The 20,462-nt window shown below is 38.7% G+C and overlaps 1 protein-coding gene across 1 annotated transcript in view; it reads right to left on the bottom strand.

The window, feature by feature from the left end:
• Positions 1-20,462, bottom strand: part of xylt1 (xylosyltransferase I) — a 157,723-nt gene that overhangs the window by 25,244 nt on the left and 112,017 nt on the right. The window contains exons 6-8 of the mRNA XM_088342384.1: positions 18,721-18,937; positions 18,373-18,549; positions 9,329-9,594 (exon numbers count right to left, since the gene is read on the bottom strand). Of these exons, the coding sequence (XP_088198510.1) occupies positions 9,329-9,594; positions 18,373-18,549; positions 18,721-18,937 (660 nt within the window). The remainder of the gene's footprint in view (positions 1-9,328; positions 9,595-18,372; positions 18,550-18,720; positions 18,938-20,462) is intronic.

A 20,462-nucleotide genomic window follows, 5' to 3' on the forward strand; every position in this document is an offset into this window, starting at 1 on the left:
GCAACTGTAAGCTGCTTTAAAGGCACAGCAGCGCTTTTTCACAAGACCCTGCTACTCAAATCTGATCGCTAAGCACAGCATACCTTTCATGGAGGGTGAATTTATTAAGGACTGTTCAAAGAATGCCAAGCTGAATAATCGGCCCTCACAAATTTTGAGCTTACCAAATCAAGAAAAAAAAAGCAACAAAGTTTTTACGCCACATTTTTGGACATCAACAAATTCTTCCTTGCCGCCATTGAAGACACCATGATTGCTTGTGACCCCCCGTGCCCATCTCACAGCCTCCTCAACACGCTGCTGTCAGGAAAAAGACAGCAGAGTCTTAGAGCCAGAACCAACAGGCTCAAGGACAGCTTTTTCAGGCTGTCAGGACTCTGAATCTTCTCCCTTTAATATATGAGAGTTTAATGAAAGTCCAATCCACAAGATTTATGGATTCATTCATTACTGAACACATTGTTTCTCAAGGTTTTATTTTTAGAACTTATTTTGTGTAGAATTGTTTAGAAATGGTATTTGAGGAAATCAAAATGTCTGTTTCAGTGATTTTCTGGAAAATCCAACCCCGGTGACCTCAAGTAAAGCTAAAGGGAAAATAAAATAGGAATGTTGAAGGAACACTATTAAAGGGACACTGTGTGATATTTATTTTGTGTAATACTGTATCTATATTATGCAGTGCAAACGGAAATGGGTGCTATAAAACAAAAAGGAGAATAAAAACTACAGAGAAGTTTTTACCCAGTTTGGTGTTTTGGGGGTAGCTGAAGCAGCTGGATGACAGACAATCATGTCAGCTCACTTTAGGTTAGCCTCATGTTAGGTAAAATAAATACACATTTTTTTTGACCCATGAGTACTTAAAAAAATGCACATGAATATAAAAACGTGTATTTTTGCTTATTATTCAAATCAACAGTTTTTCTAACTTGACTTATTTTAACACCAGGAGATGCTGAAGAATACACGAGAAAAATCTTTAATTTGACAAGCAGCTCTATTTTGGTCATCAATGCAAAGTCTTATTTTTTGCAGTATGGGTCGGAAATATACAACATTTCAAAATGTGTTTACAAAGTTTTAACTTCGATCTTCGCTCAAGTTTGGAGGTCATGTGTTAATAAACCACAATGTCAGCAGGCTTTCTTTTTACACCCACATTCTGATTTTTTCTGAGGCCATAAAAAATGCCTCTTTTCGGCTGCAAATCTGAAGGGCAAAACCGCTCAACAGCCATTTTCCAACAATTAAAAATAAATTCCTTGCTTGAACAGTCATTTTTATACAAGGTCGCTGAAAGCAAAAATACTTGAAATAAGACATATGACACACAAAGATAAACCAGCATCAACCCCCGCACTAATACTTATCGGCGAGGTAACATTTACTTTAGATTTAAATCAAGTGGGAAGAAACCAAAGCACCTTGAAGGTAACCACACCATCACACAGATGAAATGCAGATGTTTACACTGTTCGTGTTAGTAACATCCATTCTTCCATTATCTGCACCGCTCATCCTCTGTAGGGTTGCGGGGTTGCTGGAGCCCATCCCAGCTATCTCCAGTCAGTGGGCCCGGGACACCCTGAACTGGTTGCCAGCCAGTCGCAGGGCACACAGAGAAAGACAACTCATTCGCTCATTTACACCTAGGGACAATTTGGACCAGCCAATTAACCTGAAATGCGTGATTTTTGGAAATGTGGGGGGAAACTGGAGTGCGCGGAGAAGTCTGGTAGGAGGTTTTGAACCAATGACCTCAGAATTGTGCCGCGGACGCGCTAACCATGCGTTGCCATGCCGCCCCCCTGTTAGTAACCATTCTTTACAAATGCATTTATGGGACTTTTGGGGAAAAATGCCCCCAACATTTATTAATACCAGCGAGCAAAGTGAGAGTGGTGATAATGTTTATGTTTGGGATCTTGTATGTTTGTCCGTTTGTTTTGACTGTTTGGGGGTCTGTCCACCCAAGAAAAGGGGAAAAGAGTTATATGTTATATAGATATAACCGCTATCTTTCACAAGCAGTCAGGTAGGTTACCCCAGATGTGAAGACTGCTTACATGACAAAACAAGTTTGGCCAGGAACACAATCTTTCACAAGAAATCAGGTAGGTCACTGGAGAGGTGAAAATGCCCCCCAAAACTGACTCGGCACTTTTTGTTTTGCCTATTTGGCAGTTTTTTCCCAGAAAATCATTCCCCTCTTCTCGGCCAGAACAACATTCAGCTCAATGTCTTGCAGACAATTAAAAGGGTTGCCTATATGTGAAAAAACAAAACAAAATGTTGACTCAGCACTTCCGGTTTTGCCAACCAAACATTTTTTCCAGCAAGATATTCCACTCTCCCAGGCCAAAACATCATTAAATATAGAAACCATTTTTTACAGGCAGTCAGGTAGGTTACCCCAGATGTGAAAATTGCCAATAAAAGAGAACCTGACATTTTTGGTTTTGCTGACTCAGCAGCTTTCCCAGAAAGATATTTTACTCTCTCAGAACAGAAGAAGTTTGGCCAGGATCACAATCGTTTACAAGCAATCAGGTTGGTCACTCGAGAAAATGCCCCCAAAACCCAGACTCAGCACTTTTTGTTTTGGTGACTCAGCAGTTTTTCTGTGAACTTTACTCCCCCAGGCCCTCTTCCCCTCTTCCAATTTTAGCACAATGTCTTGTAGCCAGTTAGAAGGGATAACCTATATATGAAAAAATGCCAATACTGTTAAAGTTAAATTTTATCCAAACTCTTTGGTGGCAATATTACCCAAGTAAAAAACAGACATTGAGTTAAATCAGTGTCCCTAGCAGAGGAGCCCTGCCGGGAGGCCATTTGGCCAAGTATCCTCGACAGAAAACTGGCTCGTACCGGTCGGGCGTGGTTTTATTGACACAAACAGGACAAGGAACACACATGAGGGCGACTTCACAATAAAAGAATATAAGATTGATAAACGTATAAAAGATATAATTAGACTGATGTTTGAAACGTGACTTTATGTGTGTGTGTGTGTGTGTGTATGTGTGTGAGAAAGATTGTTTTTACATTTAGGACTATAAAAACAAGTTATTTTCATTGCATTGAATTCTGAGAAATGCACAATATCCAAAATGGCCAACTTTACAAATACAAAAGTCAACTGAGCACTTTTGGTTTTGCCAACATTCACCTCATCCAGTTATGAGTAAAGGTTTTTTGCTCTCTTTTTTAATAACTTCATTCTTTGCTGTACTGCGCTCCATCAAACTGACTACCTTGTACTTGATGCAATGCAATACAGCGTTTTACCCGGGGTAGCACACGACCGGACGGCGTAACACGGACATTACACGTGAGTGACATCTGCAGAGATGTTTCCTGTCTGTCGAAGGCTTCACCCAGATGACTTTACAAAGAGCCCACAATGCATCAGGGGATAGCGCAAGGGTGCAGGCAATGAGACTGGACATGCCGTCCTGCTGAGTCTCGCCCTCAGGGGGCAGACCATCATAACTGGCTAACTTTTGACTACACAATGGCAAGCGATGCCACATTCGAAGAAAGTAAAATAATGTGAAAATATGCTAGTGTTCACAACTATAATTTCATATTAATATGTTTATTTTGATGAGGAGATGGAATAGGATGCCAGTTCGTTGATTTTGACTATTATAACCTCACTGTGGTTGCTGTTCTTAGTTTTTGAAACCCTTTAGGGTGGATCTGCATTTTGTAACCTAAGATATCTAATTTAAAAGAAGGGCTCAGTGGAGGGATTTTAGAACAGTTTTGGAATTTGGGCAAAATTCCTTGATGGTTTCTCTTTATTCTAGCTTCTCTAACTTATCACATATTTAGAATCAAATATTACTTCAAATTTAGAGATGTTCTAACTTCATTTAATTCCGACACGATAATGTAACTTTAACTAATTTGATGTGCTTTTTGTTTTGTTGCCAAATACGTGTCAGGATCTGGAATGCCATCTTCTGCCAGAGGGCACCAACTTGGCCCCATCTCCAGACACCAGTCCCTAATTATCAAAATACTTTATATTGCCTGCTTGGACAGCACACGGTGTCGGATCACAGCATTTCCTTTTCTAGTTTGGTCTTTATTACTGGTTGGGATATTGTCAGGTTTGATTTAGTTTGAACATGTAATATGTGTTGTGACCCTTGTTTGTTTGTTACTTTGTTCCTGATTTCGTTATTAAATACCATCCTTTTTTTGAACACCCCTGCCTCAGTTCCTGTTTTCCTCCACTTGGGTACTCCCGCAAAATGTAACAATATGGTCTTGAACGTGATTTAGAACAATTAGGACCTGGTTAAACTGAAGCGTAGTCAACGATGTAACATTAATGAAGTTTGGTTTTCTGGACCGCCCTTTCAGTATAATTGAGCGCATCTGCCATTTTCTATTTATCTATCTTTCGTTTTTAATCAAGGACCAACTTTCCAGTATAAAAGTGATTCTCAGTCATGTTAGTTTTTGCTGTTTTGAATTCCTACAACCATTGTACTGTAGCTCACTTGTGCCCGGAATAGTCTGTAATAAAAACATCCAAGAAAATGCTTATCTTTTAAGTATCTTCCAATAATGTTACTGATCTTTGATTAACACACCCTTCAGGGTGGATCCACTTTTTGTAAGCCAGGAAATTTGGAATTTGCTATTGTGAGGGTTTTTTGTACAGTCCGCGCCTGTTCTCCGTGCTACTTCAAATTTAGAGTTGTTTGTAATTTCAATTAATACAGACATGATCATATAACTTTTACTAATTTAAAGGGCCCTAAATGTAATAAGACCGAACTTGTTTGAGCCAGTTAGAATAAAGGTTATATTACAGTGGATAAGTGCTCAAGTTCTGACTTCCGTAGCTTTTGGTTTTCCGGTCTGCCCTTTTAATATATGCGTGCTTGTCCGCCATTTTACATTTTTTTTGGGTCTCATTTTGGCCGCCCGCCCTTACTATATAAATGTGATTGTCAGCCATGTTAGTCTTTGCGATTGTTAATTCTGACAGCCATTATTCTGTAGCACATTTGTGCCCGGAGTAATCTGTAATGAGAACCCATGAGAGAGTATAGCAGTATGTATTAGAGTATAGTAGTACTGTATGTATGAACGAGTACAGTAAGACTATGATGTTATATATGAGCGCAAGTATGATTTACTCCTCAAACGGCCTCTCACAGAATGAGTTTTCTTCCGGATCTTTTATGCATATACTGTATTCATCAACAGTAGTCCGCCCCACATAAAATGTTATTGTTGCAATCCTACAAGGGTTTAACTTTTTCTCCTGTGTTGTTTTGACAGGGCGCATTTCTCTGTCAAGCAGAAACAAATTGGCATTTCACACCTCTGCCTTCTGTTTTTAGTTTCTAACAGTTTAATCACTTTGCAGGTGGGTTTCATCACCTCTGCATAAACACAGCAAAGGAAAGTTGATCTGGTAAACTCTTACAGCAGTTGCTAGGAAGCACTTATGTTGATCAACTGCTTTAGAGTAAATGTATTCAAAATGTTCCAGTTACACTTTCAACAGTATACAAGAAGGACCTAATTAAACAAACATATAAACTAAATTCAACACTTACTCAGGGATTCAACCACCACATTTTCTTTCCAATAGTATGCCAAATGCGCCCAAAACTCTCAACAAACATTAAGATTTATGTTGTGTTGTTAAGGGCTCGTATCACTGCTGAGTTTCAGAAAACAGTTGAACCGTGATTGGTCATAACTCAGTTGAGCCCTTTGGCAATGTTACATGATATTCAGTCGACACCAAGTTACAAAATGGCTGTTCTCTGCGATGGATTAAAAAAGATGGAATATTTTGTTAAACTCATATTTAACAAACACAATGTTCATTAGCAGGGTTGGGTAGGGTTACTTTAACTGGATTACTTTCAATTACTTTTGGATTACTCCAATACCAAATATGCTAATAATAGACAAAAGAAACTAAATATGAATAAAATTACTAAATTTTGTGCAGGCTTGGGGAGTAACAGAATACATGGAATGGCAAAAATGATTTTGGCAAGCTGTTTGGATTTATTTTCATTTTGTTTCTGTCGCATTTTATGTTAGTTTTGCCGGTGATCAAAGAGATCAAAGCCAGGAGAGATAGCTTACCGGGTGTTGTGAGTCATCATTTTATTCATATTTAGTTTATTTTGTATTTTATTAGCATATTTGGTATTGGAGTAATCCAAAAGTAATTGAAAGTAATCCAGTTAAAGTAATCCTACCCAACCCTGTTCATTAGGTTCAAAATGCAAACTCCGAGTACTATTTTTGGTAAGACTGCCTGCTGATTTCAGGAGACAAAATATATGTCTAGTATTAGTATAAATATATATTTTAGTTGACAATGTTTGCTTATTGATAACAAGATATTAGGGTTTCAGGTCGAGTCAGGTTATTATAGTTTTTAAAAGGACATTCTCAGTAAATAGCACTTAAAGCGATTACTTGATACAACAATAGATGAACTCACAATACGCTAGATCAGGGGTCGGGAACCTATGGCTCGTGAGCCATATATGGCTCTTTTTATAAGTACCTGTGGCTCAGAGACAAATTTGATTGCATGCAAATTTTCTCCATCTCGTTCAAAACTTGAGCCATTATTCCTGTTCAGATACACGCAAAGCCAAACCAAGGCTGAATTATAATGTAGTACTTCGCAGAGTATACAGGGCACGTTCTCACTACAATTTACAGTCAAGGTGTAGCGTTGTACAGCCAAAACGAGTTTGTACAACGCTAAAGAATCCTTTATATTAAAGCTCACTATATAATCTGTGTTCAGTGTTCAGATACCTTATGATGAAATCCACAGAACAAACTGTAAATACGGCAAAACACCAGAAAATAATTTAAAATTATTTGATTGGGTGAGTGGGAGGGATGGGTGGAGCTATGCAAAAAGTGCAAGCACTCCCTCCCATCTCTCGCCCTACGCCGTCTGCACCAAAGGTAAGCACATCAGGCTCCCTGTTTGCAGAATGTTGTGACGTTTTTGCAAAATAACTGCTTGCATCTGGTTTTGAAACCAAGATGTATGAAAAAAAGTGTCAAAATGAGTTTAACCGATCTTGAGTAATTGCAAGAAAGAGACAAGTTTAAAGTGGTTTGTTTGTTGATTTTGGGACATGGGCTCTGACATTATTCTCTTTTCATAATTTTTATCAAATCATCAAAAATAAATGTTCTGAAGACTAAACTTTTGTCTGGGGCGCGGGTTTAGCAATTAAGTAAATTTGTCTCATAATATATGTTGTGGCTCTTTCCCAAAATAAAATTAATATATTTTGCTTTTATGGCTCTTTGAGTCAAAAAGGTTCCCGACCCCTGCGCTAGATGGTTTACATTAGTGGTAGGTATTTTTTGTGAACCTGGTGATACGATATGATCCGCACCTACACAGGCAGAATAGGATCGCACCGTGATATGATTTGATACTATTTTACCTGTTGCAATACAGGACAATAATATACGTTAAGGCCGTATTGCTTTTAACTTTTTGTTAAACATATTCGATATGTATGTCCAACCTGTACATACACAAAAAATTAGGAATACAAGAGCGACTTAACTTTTTAACTTTTATTTACAAAAAATATATACTTTTGTTATTATATTTATATTAACAAGACAAAATAATGTATTATTTCATTGTTTGGATTGCGATAAAAACGATTAGTTGTGTTTCAAATTTTGATCTGATTTGATATAATCTTAACACCTCACAAGAAACTCACCATCACCTTAAAGTATGGCAGTTAATTGAAAAAAAAAAAAGATTTTTTTTAAGTTAGGTAATCAATAAACTGAGAGCAGCCAATTGAACTGTCACTTGGGTGTAATTGAAATGTTTGACTTTAAATGAACAAAAAAACATTGGTGCCGCATGTCTATTTACAGTTTGGATATTAACTTAAATTAATATACACAGTATCTTTCTGTTTTCTGATTCTGTCTTTCGCAACACACAGTTGAAGACGTGGTCAGAGTGTTTAATCTATCAGAATGCACGACGCAAATCAATGTTATGGTCACGGTTGCCCATTGCCCTCACTTGGCCCCGCCCGTTTGGCGCCAGCTGGGGCTCGTTGCCTGATTGGCTTCCCTCCTATTTGAGCTCAGTGCTCTAACTCACCCCTTGTCAGTCCGTCAACGAACCTCTGCAAGACGTGTATTTTGTGTATCCTGTCCGGTGTTGATCCCTTTTATCTCGTCCTGTTTGATATCTGACTCTAGTCCTCACGGTCTGGTATCGATCCCGTCCATCTCGTCCTGTTTGATATGTGACTCCAGTCCCCAGTGTCTTGTATCGATTCCGTCTGTCTCGTCCTGTCTGATATCTGACTCCAGTCTCCAGTATTGAGTATCGATCCCGTCTATCTCGTCCTGTTTGATATCTGACTCCAGTCTCCAGTGTCTGGTATCGATCCCGTCTGACTTGTCCTGTCTGATATCTTGCTACAGTCTCTGGTATCCGGTATCAATTCCGCCTGTCTCATCTTGTTCGATATCTTGCGCCAGTCTCCAGTATCCGGTATCGATCCGGTTTGTCTCATCCTGTCTGATATCTGACTCCAGTCTCCAGTATTTGGTAACAAATCCTGTTTGTCCCGTCCTGTCCGCTATCGATCCCGTCAGTCCGGTATCTGCTCGTGTATCTGGTATCGATCCTGTCGTTCCTGTCCTGTGTCGATCCCGTCTGTCCGGTATCTGCCCGTGTGTCTGGTATCAATCTCGTCGGCCTCTGGCTTCCTCTTTTTACACGCCGGACTTCTGTCTTACTTCTTCCGCCCAGAGATCGCCGAATCACTGGCGTTAGTGTTCACGCGCATGACTGCCCCATTCCCGTAAAATAAAGTTTCTGTGAAAACGTTACGCATCTGGGTCCTCCTGTTCTTGTTCTGACAGTTTCTTGCACCAAAAATAGTGTGATGATGAAATATGTTTTAATGACGTATGACACCCGTACCACTGGTGGTGAAATGCAAAGTGTCGCCGGCATAACTGACACCACTGGGCTTTGGATCCCGTTGCGTTGATTATCCAATATAGAAGTATATTGTAAAACCTCGTTTAGTAATGCAAACCTCTAAATACTGTGTGCATTTCCAGTCTTACCCAATGTACTCAGTGGCAGTATATAAGGCGCACCGGGTTCTAAGGCACCCTTTCAAATTTCTGACTAACTTTGGGATTTTAGGTACGGCTTCTAGTCCGGAAAATACAATATTACAATAATAATAAAGCAATTTAAGGAATAGAGCTACGTGCATGATTGAGTGCGTATTGAAAATCGAACCTGCAGCTGTGATCCCTCGGGTTGCCTTGCAGAGAGGCTGCGGCGCGGGCCAGGCCCAACCTCGAGAAGGAGTGATAGTAGGTGAGCTGGGCGTCCGACAGACTGGCCACGCCATCTGGCTCATCGTACACATTTTCCCAGTACGAATTGAGGCCCGGCGTCCCCGGCGGGAAAGGTCCAAACAGGTAGGCGTCCAGATGGTTGACTATCTCCTGGTTCACGCTGGCTTCAAACTTCCTGGCAAAGAAGGTGGGCCGCACCGTTTGCTGCAGGGAGATGAGATTAAGAGAGAAAAAAAAGAGATTAAGAAATGGTTTTGTGCTAGGATGACAATGGAACAGATGTGATGGGTGTGCAGGGAACAAAGAGAAAAAAATGTTTTTTCAACACACAAGGACAAAAACTTTGCTATTTCCTCGTTGTGGACTAACTTTCCTCAACACAATGGTTCTTATCGTTCTATTTCCTAGTCCACAGATAATAAAGTGTAAGCGCTGAAAGTGTTTTTAATAAACGTTTTTGTGATGGGATTGTGCATACAGAACAATCTGACAAAAAAAAAAAAAAAACTAAAAAAAGAGTCTTATAAAACAAAAAAATAACCTAAAAATCTATAGTTGATTAGTTAATTTGTTTTTTAATATTGGGGAGATAAGGGAGATTGAACAGGATGCCAATTTGTTATTTTGACTTGAAATCATTGCACGCTGCTGTCCCTTGTTTTGACTATTAAGCACTCTTCTTTACATCAATGTCACTATCGGCCAATCATGTTGCTGTTCTTTGATTTTCACACCATTTAGGGTAGAGCTGTATACTGTATCCTAGGAGATTTAATAAAAATAAAGGGCACAAGAGAGGGCTTTTCTAACAGGTTGGAATTCCTTTTCTGAGGTTTTGTCTCTCTCCCTTACTCTCCTTGCAAGTTCAAAAGCCAATAACGTCTTCCCTCGTTATTTTGTGTGTCGTACATAACATTAAACGTATGACTATTAATACAAATTAAATAGAGTGTTCAATTCATTTAGCTATTGTGATTTCCCTGTTAGAATATCCATAACTAAGATATAAAAATAAAGATAATAGAGATATGCTGTACAGGACTGTCTCTGTAAATTAAAATATGATTTGTGGCCACCGTACTTCAGGAAGTAATACAGGTTATTCATTTTGGTAAATAATATTTCTGTAAAGTGGGATATTACATTATTTTCTAACTTGTTTTATTACATTTTTACCATTTTTGTAGAAAAAATGCAAAATAATACATAATATGAGCAAAAATGATCTGCCTTTCCAACCTTTTTTTGTAAAGTAAGAAAATAATTCAAATCCTTAAAATTGTATAGAATATTTTTACCTGGTTTATTTGATATATTCTTTCCAAATCAAAAATTACATATGAAAAGGCATTCGATTTCATCTTATTATCGCACTATTTTTATCCACGGTACTAGAGACGGACATTGTAGAATGGAAATCACAAAAAGTCAAGATATAGATATACGCAAAAGAGCACGACAAGGGAAATAAAATAGAATAGAATAGAATAGAATTTACCTTTATTGTCATTGTTACAACATGGGTTGAACACATTGTGACAACGAAATTGGACGTAGCACTCCAGTTCCACATTTTACAGTGAGGATAAAGAAATCAAAGAGATAAAGGAACAAAGAAGATGTTTGTACTGTCCTTGTTGCATAGGCTTAACTCTTTGGTGTATTTGATGATTGTGTTTGTGTTTATAGTTTACGTTGTTGATTAATAGTTTGAATCATTGTGACACATATTAAACAAAATTTGTCACTTACAATGCTTAGTTTGTGCTGATAGAATGTGAAACAAAATTTAATACTCATTGAAGAATTAGTGGTCGGCTTGATACACAAATATTTTACTAAGGTCGACAAATGGATTGAATCAACCATTCAAATCATCTTAACAAAAACAAAAACAAAAAAATTACCGTAGGAAACCCCCCCTTTCAAAAACATTTTTTTCTGACTTTGCCCATACAAGTAGTCCAGTCACAGCAAGAGGCACATTTAGATACAGGGGGCTACTATAAACCTGAAAGAGTTCATCGGCATCATCATTTCAGCTTTTCGTATCCACTAGACAATAGCAAACTCCTTCAAACAATAACATAATAAATTGTGCCCAGTAAAAAACAAAACAACAACAACACAGTGATTATTGTTCTTTGAGGAGATTGAGGTGGCAGCAGCAGAAACTGTTATTGCGTGATTAAAAAAAAAATAGATTGCAAGCTTGTAAACAGTGGCAGTCCTTGATGAGATTATGCTACGGTAAAAAAGGGCTGTGCTAGTTAGCCAACCCAGTAATGAGGCCCTTTACATCAAGGGCCCCCAATCTTTCTGTGCCACGGATTGGTTTAATGTCTGACAACATTGTCGCGGCTTAGCCCAATGATATCAGTATTAATAACAAGAACAGTAATGATAATAATAAGTCAAATCCCGTGGAAATAGTGACGGTTGAGCCTGGGCTCTGGTATGTAGTCGTTAGTATGTTGTCATTAGCATAGAACCGTTAGCATGTAACAGTTACCATGTAGCCATTAGCAGGTAGTAGCTAGCATGTATCCGTTAGAACAGTGTTTGTCAACCTTTTTCGAGCCATTGCATGTTTTTTACGTTGGAAAAATTTTGCGGCACACGACTAACCAAAAATGTTATAAAATGACACTGAACAGTATGTTTGATTACAATATAATTTATAATACCCCCAGTTTCTACAGCAATGACAATTGACAATTACATCATATTTGCAGAAAATGATTCATAAATGTTTTATAGAATTTAAAATTTTAAAAAGTGACATTGGATAATTTCTCACATCACATCTGACGATCTCTCACGGCACAGTAGTGTGCCGCGGCACAGTGGTTGAAAATCACTGCATTAGCATGTAGTCTATAGCACATATTTGTTAGCATGTAGCCATTGTCTCATAGCCGTTAGCTTATGATTGTTAGCATCTACTTGAGAGCACCTACTTGTTAGCATCTACCCGTTAGCGTGTAGCCATTAGTATTAGCATGTAGTCATTAGCATCTACTCATTTGCATGTAGTCATTAGTATATACTAATGAGGATGTAGTCATTAGCATGTTTTCGTTAGCATGTTCCTGTTTGCATACAGTTGTTGGCATATAGCACTGTTGAAAAGGAGTTGCACCTTGAAAGCCAGCCCCAAATAATAAGCCTAAATCCACTGTACAATCACTAGATGGATGAATGTAGATGACAGAGGAAAAAGCATTCCATTTTATCTCGGCATCACACTATTTTCTACTCATATACCAGACTGTCAGACTGGAGGAAACAGAAAGTAATCCCGAGATAACAACTATTTGGTGTACCTGTTGATGAATCCGACTTTGAAGGGCATTAACTAAATATTGTAAATGTTATGTTGGTATTACGTTCATAGTTTACTTTGTCAAATGATTTTAATCATGACCCCACGTATTCAACAACGTGACTAAAAATAGTTTGCTGATGAGATAACATTCAAGAGATTCAAAATTGTCTTATTGTCCTTAACATAAACATCCCAATGAAGGTTTATTTACAACCCCAGTGTACAATGTTGGAAAAATAATTCAAAATTAGGTTGCTCGCCACTCCTCTACATTACACAATCAGGATGTGGAACCTCATTTACGGTCTTTTTGGACTTCCCTATTATTTGCTGACATTTTGTGAGTGGACAAAGGATTTACTCCAGGTGTGTCCAGATCATACTAATATTTTATTCCTGTAGTCCAAATTATTAAAATTAGATGATTTAGTAAAATTTTCACTGCACAACTGCTATTTAAGGTCAGCAAATACATAGTGCCAGAAAACATCTGTAAATTATTCATTCGGAAAGAGGGAAATTATAACTTAAGGGGCTGTAGTGAATTCATAATCCCAAAGGTGAGAACCACTAGGAAAAGTATGTGTGTGTCTGTGTGTGGAGTCAAGCTTTGCATTTGCACGTCACACTGGGTATTTGTATATTGTATTCTTTTGGCTTTATTATTGTACTGTTCTCAGCTCAGGGATGCTGCTGGAAATGTGAATTTCCCTTAGGGGATGAATAAAGTATTTATCTATCTATCTATCTATCTATCTATCTATCTTTGGAACGGATTGCAAGACGAGACCAAACGGTGTCCAACTATTCACTTGGTCTGGTTTAGATACAAAGCAACATTCCTGGCGGAATACAGAGATGAGGAGGGTGGGGTATGAGTAGTGCAGGAAATTGTGAATAGTGCATCTAGTTAACTTTGTGTTATTGTTGCTATTCTTATATTAAATCTGTTATTATTAATATCATTACATTTGTTGTCATATCATTGGTATATTTGGTGGGGAAGATGAAGGGGTAGGTAATATAAGCATTTGCTTCTTACTACCCCCTTTTCGAACATATTATGTAACGTTATTTTTTTGTTGAGTTATTGTTTTGTTCTCATCTCATCTCATCTCATTAGCTGCACCGCTTATCCTCAGTAGGTTCGAGGGGGTGCTGGAGCCCATCCCAGCAATCATCGGGCAGTGGGCAGGGGACACCCTGAACTGGTTGCCAGCCAATCGCAGGGCACACAGGGACAGACAACTCGCTCGCTCATTCACACCTAGGGACAATTTGGACCGGCCAATCCACCTGAAATACATGTCTTTGGAATGTGGAAGGAAACCCACGCAAGCACGGGGAGAACATACAAACTCCGCACAGTAAGTCCGGAATTGAACCCACAAATCCAGCTACCGGAGGTTCCCAAGACCTTAGAACTGTGCCGCACACACGCTAACCACTCCAATTACACCGCCGTGCTACCTTTCTCCTGTTCTGTTTTTCTTTTATTTTGATGTTCAAATAAAGTTTTATTTCATTCATTCATTCATTCATTCATTGTCATCATAGGCAGTGAAGTCTGACACTGCTGGATTAAACAAATCCTTAATCACAGGAAACAAAGGGGTAGTATTAAGGTTAAGACAGATCTGTAACTATTATTTTATCAACAGAACTGTTTTTATATAGTCCCCCATCCAGCGAATATGTATGCTGAACATTTTCAATATTTAATCTTCAACATTTAAGAAATTTCAAGCCTTTATTTTCACAATGCAATGATAATGTAAGTATAATCGTGAGCTATTGTTATTATGGCCCAAAGCTAAAATATTTTATATATTATATAATTATTTTATTGGTTTATAAATTTAATCGAAAAATGTTATTCATAATTTACCATATTCACAAATTTGGCTGTACAGTAATTTAGGAAATAATTTACATTTTAGTAAAACAAAAATGTATTTTGTAGTGAGTCTGGAGCGAAGCCCAAAAACACACAAGGGGATCCGTTTCCAATTTGCCGAATTACTTGAGCCAAGCTATATCTTGTCTCACGCCTTGGTGCATTGTGGGGGATTAGTCAGATTTAAAGATTCTTATCACAGATGTAATGGCAAGTGGGTAATACTGCATGGCAATTTAACAAGTAGGATTAAAAAGAAACTTATGACGATGAGCTTTTTGCTGCAGTGTGAGGTGCATATTCTATAAAGTGAGAACTTAAAAATGTATAAAATAATAATAATAAAGGAAAGCGGTTTTGTATTATCTGAGAACATATGACTTTGACTCTTGCCAAATGGGCGCCCCTTCGTTGCGGTTTTGACGCCGCTGCTTGGTGCGAAGATGTGCAGAGAGACTGTGTGAGAAGAGAAAAAGTATTACTGTTAAGGCTAAAATGCTCTTAATGTTAAAAGCTGAGGTGATCAAAAAGAGAGGCAAATGTAAGTTTACAACTTTATTCACTGCGCAGTGGGTAGACTAGAGGAGTCTCACACCGTTCCCGCGCAGCAGACGGGTTTTGTTCAAAAGTCTGCGCATGCGCAGGAAGTATCAATGACGTCACACATACGTCTACGGTTCAAAGTTCGCACATGTGCAGGAATTACCAATGACGTCACACATATGTCTTTCGGTTCAAAAATAAAGAATACAAAATAGTAAAAACGAGTTGAAATGTAAGTCAAGTTCATCAGGATTATTTGTAACATAGAACACAGAGAAATACACAATTAACTAAATATGATCTGCTTTTACATTTAAAATACAAAAAAAATATGTTGGCGGCTCCTGTTTTCCAAATGACGCACATTACTTATAACTTTGAAAATACAGGCTAAGTGCTGCACACCATCCATTATCTGCACTGTTTATCCTCAGTAGGGTCAAATGGGAGCTGGAACGCATCCCAGCTATCTTCAGACAGTGGGCAGAGGACACCCTGAACTGGTTACCAGTCAGTCGCAGGGCACACAGAGACAGACAACTCACTCGCTTATATAAGACTTATATAAGTCACGTCACAAAATGTTTCAAAGGACTGCACAGGATTACAATTACTCCATCGCCTGATCTTAAACCTACATGCGGGCAAAGAAAAACTCAAAACCTCAATCCACCTTCCAGGATGACAAGGGTGGAATGGATTCAGCTTTGGTAAAAGAGAATCGCGACCCTAATAAGGATAAGCGGTACAGCTGATGAGATGAGATATATATAAACCAGAATAATAGGTAACATGATGAAATTTGTCCAGAAAGTGCATGACAGGCAACGATGCCTCACTCACAGGGAGTAATTAAGCATACAATCGCCACTGAGTAGAGAATATTCTTCTGTTGAATTGTTCTAACACAGATTGCATTTTTTGGGGGCTTTGCCTTCTTTGCTTTTTGCGCCCATGCCAACCTCGCTCTGAGTGCCCTTGCCACCGTTGCGTGTTTGGCTGTAGGTGTACGATGCCACCTCCACAGCTTGGCCTTCACACAAAGACTTGTCTTGTCAGCCATTGCCACAAAACTATTAACCAAAAGTTAGCTAACAACGAGCACCTTGGTGCAAGCTGCTCACAAAAAATATCAAATGAACTTTTGGCAGATTTGGGGGATTTTAGCTTCTTTCATTTTTCTGTTGCGACTGTCATTCCTCGCTGCCAGCTCGATACAACATGGCACCAGATGATTGTGTGCTGTTCCAGCAATTAAATGGAACGTGTAGGTGTTTTTTTTTTGCTTGAACCGTCCCAGAACTAGTGGGTTTTGACATGCCCTCCGGCGCTGTCATAGCTCGTCTTTTCCACATGCTTCTGAAAATGTAACTGCACAATGAGGACTGACCCATTTAAAAGGGTATGGTGCTACTTTCTTTTCAAGATGACGTTTTCGGAGGGTGATGGAAATTTAAAGGTATTTAGGCAATGATGAAACACCATCTGTTAGCTTAAAACTGGCCTATCAATTGCCAAGTTAGGCAATTTGGCCAATAGGTTATGACATATTTCACATCAACAATTACGGAAAATGTGACAAGTTTTACTGCTAGCCTTTTAATATTTGTAAACGTGACACAGAGGCATATTTTAAAGTGGTTTATTATTCAAAAGAGATTTATTTACGAACCTGATATATCTAATAAAAAAGTTATTTTCTGAAATACAAACCTCAACAGAACTGCTCAGCACTTGTTTCACTGGTCTTACAACCCTGATGTTAAACAAACAAATGAATAGAGAAAAGTAATTTGTTCTCCACTACAATCGTAAGAATTCATACCCTACAAATGGCTGATACCTTAACCGAAAATGAATCGTTTGAATCACTAAAATAGACATTTTTTTGGGAGATCTAAGAAACGACATGCTTTTCCAACCCCCAAATTAACAGGTAATGCATATAGTCCAGAAAATAGAGTAACAGTCTTCCATTATTGAGGAACAGGGGAAATTGTTAAATATTTATTTAAAAATTGAGTGAATTTTTTTTCGATCCAATGTAGGAGTTGTTTAAATTAATGTTAATTGATTGTCAGTGATTAGTTGTCTCACTCTCTACATATCAACATAATCCTGCTGTCTCTGATAGTGTATGAATTCATAAAGCAATGCCAAATTTGCTTGGTTTAAAAAAAGTCTATAGTAATGTGGTGGTCTCTCTTTGACGTAATTTCAGGATTCAAAGTCACCAGTGGGATAGAGAGTTCCTATTTATAAAGGAGCCTGGCACATTCCCTGTGTTGTTCCCTTCTTTATTCCCAGGATGGCCTTCATTGATACCACTGTGCCAACCGAGGCCGGCTGCACTGCCAGCAAGCTGTGGTGATTTGTTGGCACTCCCACGCCAGGGAGCAATGTGAGACGGTAGGCGTACCAATCTGGCGGCCAAGTCAAGTATGGTGGCTTTGACAGACATTTGAAGATAGGTAGTCACGCTCAAAAAGAAAGATGACTTCTCCAGGTCTTAACTGCAACTGAGCATTTTTGATTTCGTGCCGAAGATGGTACTTTGTGAAAGTCCAATCGGGAGACAGAATGTTTAACAGGTTCCTGGTGTTACTGCCACTTAAATCCATTTCGAAATGCTAACTATCTTTTGATACCCAAGGCAAGGAGGTTGTAGTTTTTCAGATGCTCACTTTGGGGAGTCACCAAAAACAGTTATATCATTTAGTGCTCATTGATTGTAAGGACTACGACAACATCTTGACAAAACCTGGAGGCAGAAGATTAACTAAGATTTTGTTTCTAAGATACCCATCTTTTCAAGAAGTTGCTAGAGGGAAAAACAATGAGCTGTCACTAATATTAAAATAAACTTTGGACTGTGTCATTAAAAGTGAAGTTCGTAATTTGAGGTACCCTTAAAAAAGTTGACTGTAGAATATTTTCTCAATTACGTATGTCTTAACAATGTCCAATTGAGTTCAAAGAGCCTTTTATCTGCTTTTATCCTGCTTTTAGCAAAGCTGTTTGGGGCGAAACACAAAACTTGACTTGAATTTAACAGATTAAACATATCCACTATTAAAATTTATAATCCATCCAATTCGTGTAGTGTGGTTAAAACGAGAAACAAAATGTGTCGAGCGTGACTGGCTTTGTCCCTGGCAACATCATCAATCATTACGCGGCAAAAGGGGAAATTAATGGGGGATGTTATTATTACCTGGAAGCGGTGGAAGTCAACAGGCTTGAAGTCATTAGGGGAACATCCGCACCAGTCGACGATGTGCTTGTACTGGCATTTACAGCCCAATTTACGATTCCAGTTGGTGATGCGCAGGTTGTTATCCACCATGCTCTCACAGTAGGCGCTGTTCTCCAGCACGGTGTGAAAAAACGACTGCCAAACAAACAAAAGGCGCCAGGAGGAGAGTGACGCTGAGGGAAAAATTGCTTGCACTCTACAATTTTTAAGTTCTTTTCAACAAGCCTGCAGTTTCTGTATGTGGGCAAAGTGCAAAGTTTTGCTGATACGTCTGTCACTCAGCTTTAGGAAGAAATAATGCCTTACCTCGGCAGGCAGCAGCGTGTAGGCGTAGAATCGCTTCATGTTGGTGACCAGATTGTCCTTGGAGTTGATGACATATTCTACAAACATGCGGTTGAGGAGGAACCAGTCAGAGCCGCCGTCCACGGAGATGCCCTCTGGGATTTTGCGGTCGCCCAACCTCCACATGTGCGTGTCGCACTCATAGAAAAGACGATCCAGGCCTTGTTTACGGATGAACCTGCCCGAGACACAAGTTATTTGGACTTAATAAGTTTAAAGTTTAGTAGACACTCATAATGGGAAGAAAATACATCAATGGATTTTGAACTTGGAAGGAGGATAGGGGAACGAGCCCAAACCTCAGATCAGACATTCCAACCTGTTCTAAAAGCCATCTCCTGAGCCAGTTCTTTTTATTAAATATCCTAGGTTACAGAAGCAGATCCGCCCTATAGGATGTGTATATTAAAGAATAGCAAAATGATTGGCCGATAGTAAGTACCCAGTAATAGTCAAAATAAAAAACTGGCAGCCAAAGCTCTCTTTTGCAGGTGTCCCAAAAAGGACAGAAAAACAGATGTGGGATGTCTCAAAACTAAAATACTGAAAATACTTGGACATTGCTGTAAGTTAGATTTTGTATTGCGTGCACCTTTTTCCAAGTACAAGACAGTACTGTAGTGCTTCTCATGTCGCTACTGGCGTGCTGCACTGTGAGAGCTCACCCAGCATCCACTCGGAAGAAAAAAATCCGCTTCCTCTTCCTAGTTTGTGTGTAAACATTCCATACTTTATCTCTAGCGCACTCAAAATTTGTACATTTTTTATTGTTTATTATCTCATGCATCCATTCAATATGGTTGGTGTGAAGTGTAAAGAAGAGGCAAGCCCTTTCTTTTAAAATGAAAGTGGAATAAGAAAGCTTGATGCGGTTGAGAAAAGGGTTGGATCGGGATGGGTGCCCAACCCTAAGGCCAGCGAGCGGGTCGTATCGAGTATACCTATGCCTTCTGTTCCTGCTTAGCCGATTTTGATCCTATTACCCCTTGCCAGCATGAAACTTACAATATATTTGACAACAGATGCATGGTTTTTAGATGCTGCATTCTTTAGTTATAAACTATTTACACAATTAGAACATTTTCATAAGAACATTTTCAATTAGGATACAGTAAGTGTTATTAGTTGACGACTTTTTTTTTTAAACACCAATTTCTTATTGTTGTAACGGACTACATTTTTTATTTTTCAACAGCTACAAGTTACACATACATATTAGATGTTTTTACAACTGAACATATCAAGTGTTGGCGACGGGGAGTCAAGTTCAGGTCAGCCAGCTGGGCCTCTTTGGAATTAGTTGCTTTCATTCTGAGTAGAGGTTGCATTTTTCAGCCATCCAAATATGCAGTACACATCAGCAAGGCAAATTGATGTATCAATGTGTCTTTTTAAAAAACCTGTCTCTGTGTAGTTTATATGATTAAATATATGAACACTAGGGCTTTAATGTAATTGCCTGAATTGATCAAACAATTCAGATTTGCAAATGAGGACTTACAGGCTATGAAAAAATGGTATAATATATAAAATATCAGTAGATCCAATAAAGCTAGTCAAAAAGCCTAAAGCACTACATTTTTCGTTTGATGGAATAGTATAGTAGTATATTAAGGTTGTTTTTATTGCATTTGCTCTTTGAGCACAACCAGTGGTGTGCACAGATTGTCACGAGGTAATGCTAGAGCTCATGTTCGTCAGTC

The sequence above is a fragment of the Urocampus carinirostris genome, chromosome 8 (assembly GCF_059441175.1).
Source record: "Urocampus carinirostris isolate Australia breed hairy pipefish chromosome 8, RoL_Ucar_1.0, whole genome shotgun sequence".
Taxonomy (NCBI): domain Eukaryota; kingdom Metazoa; phylum Chordata; class Actinopteri; order Syngnathiformes; family Syngnathidae; genus Urocampus; species Urocampus carinirostris.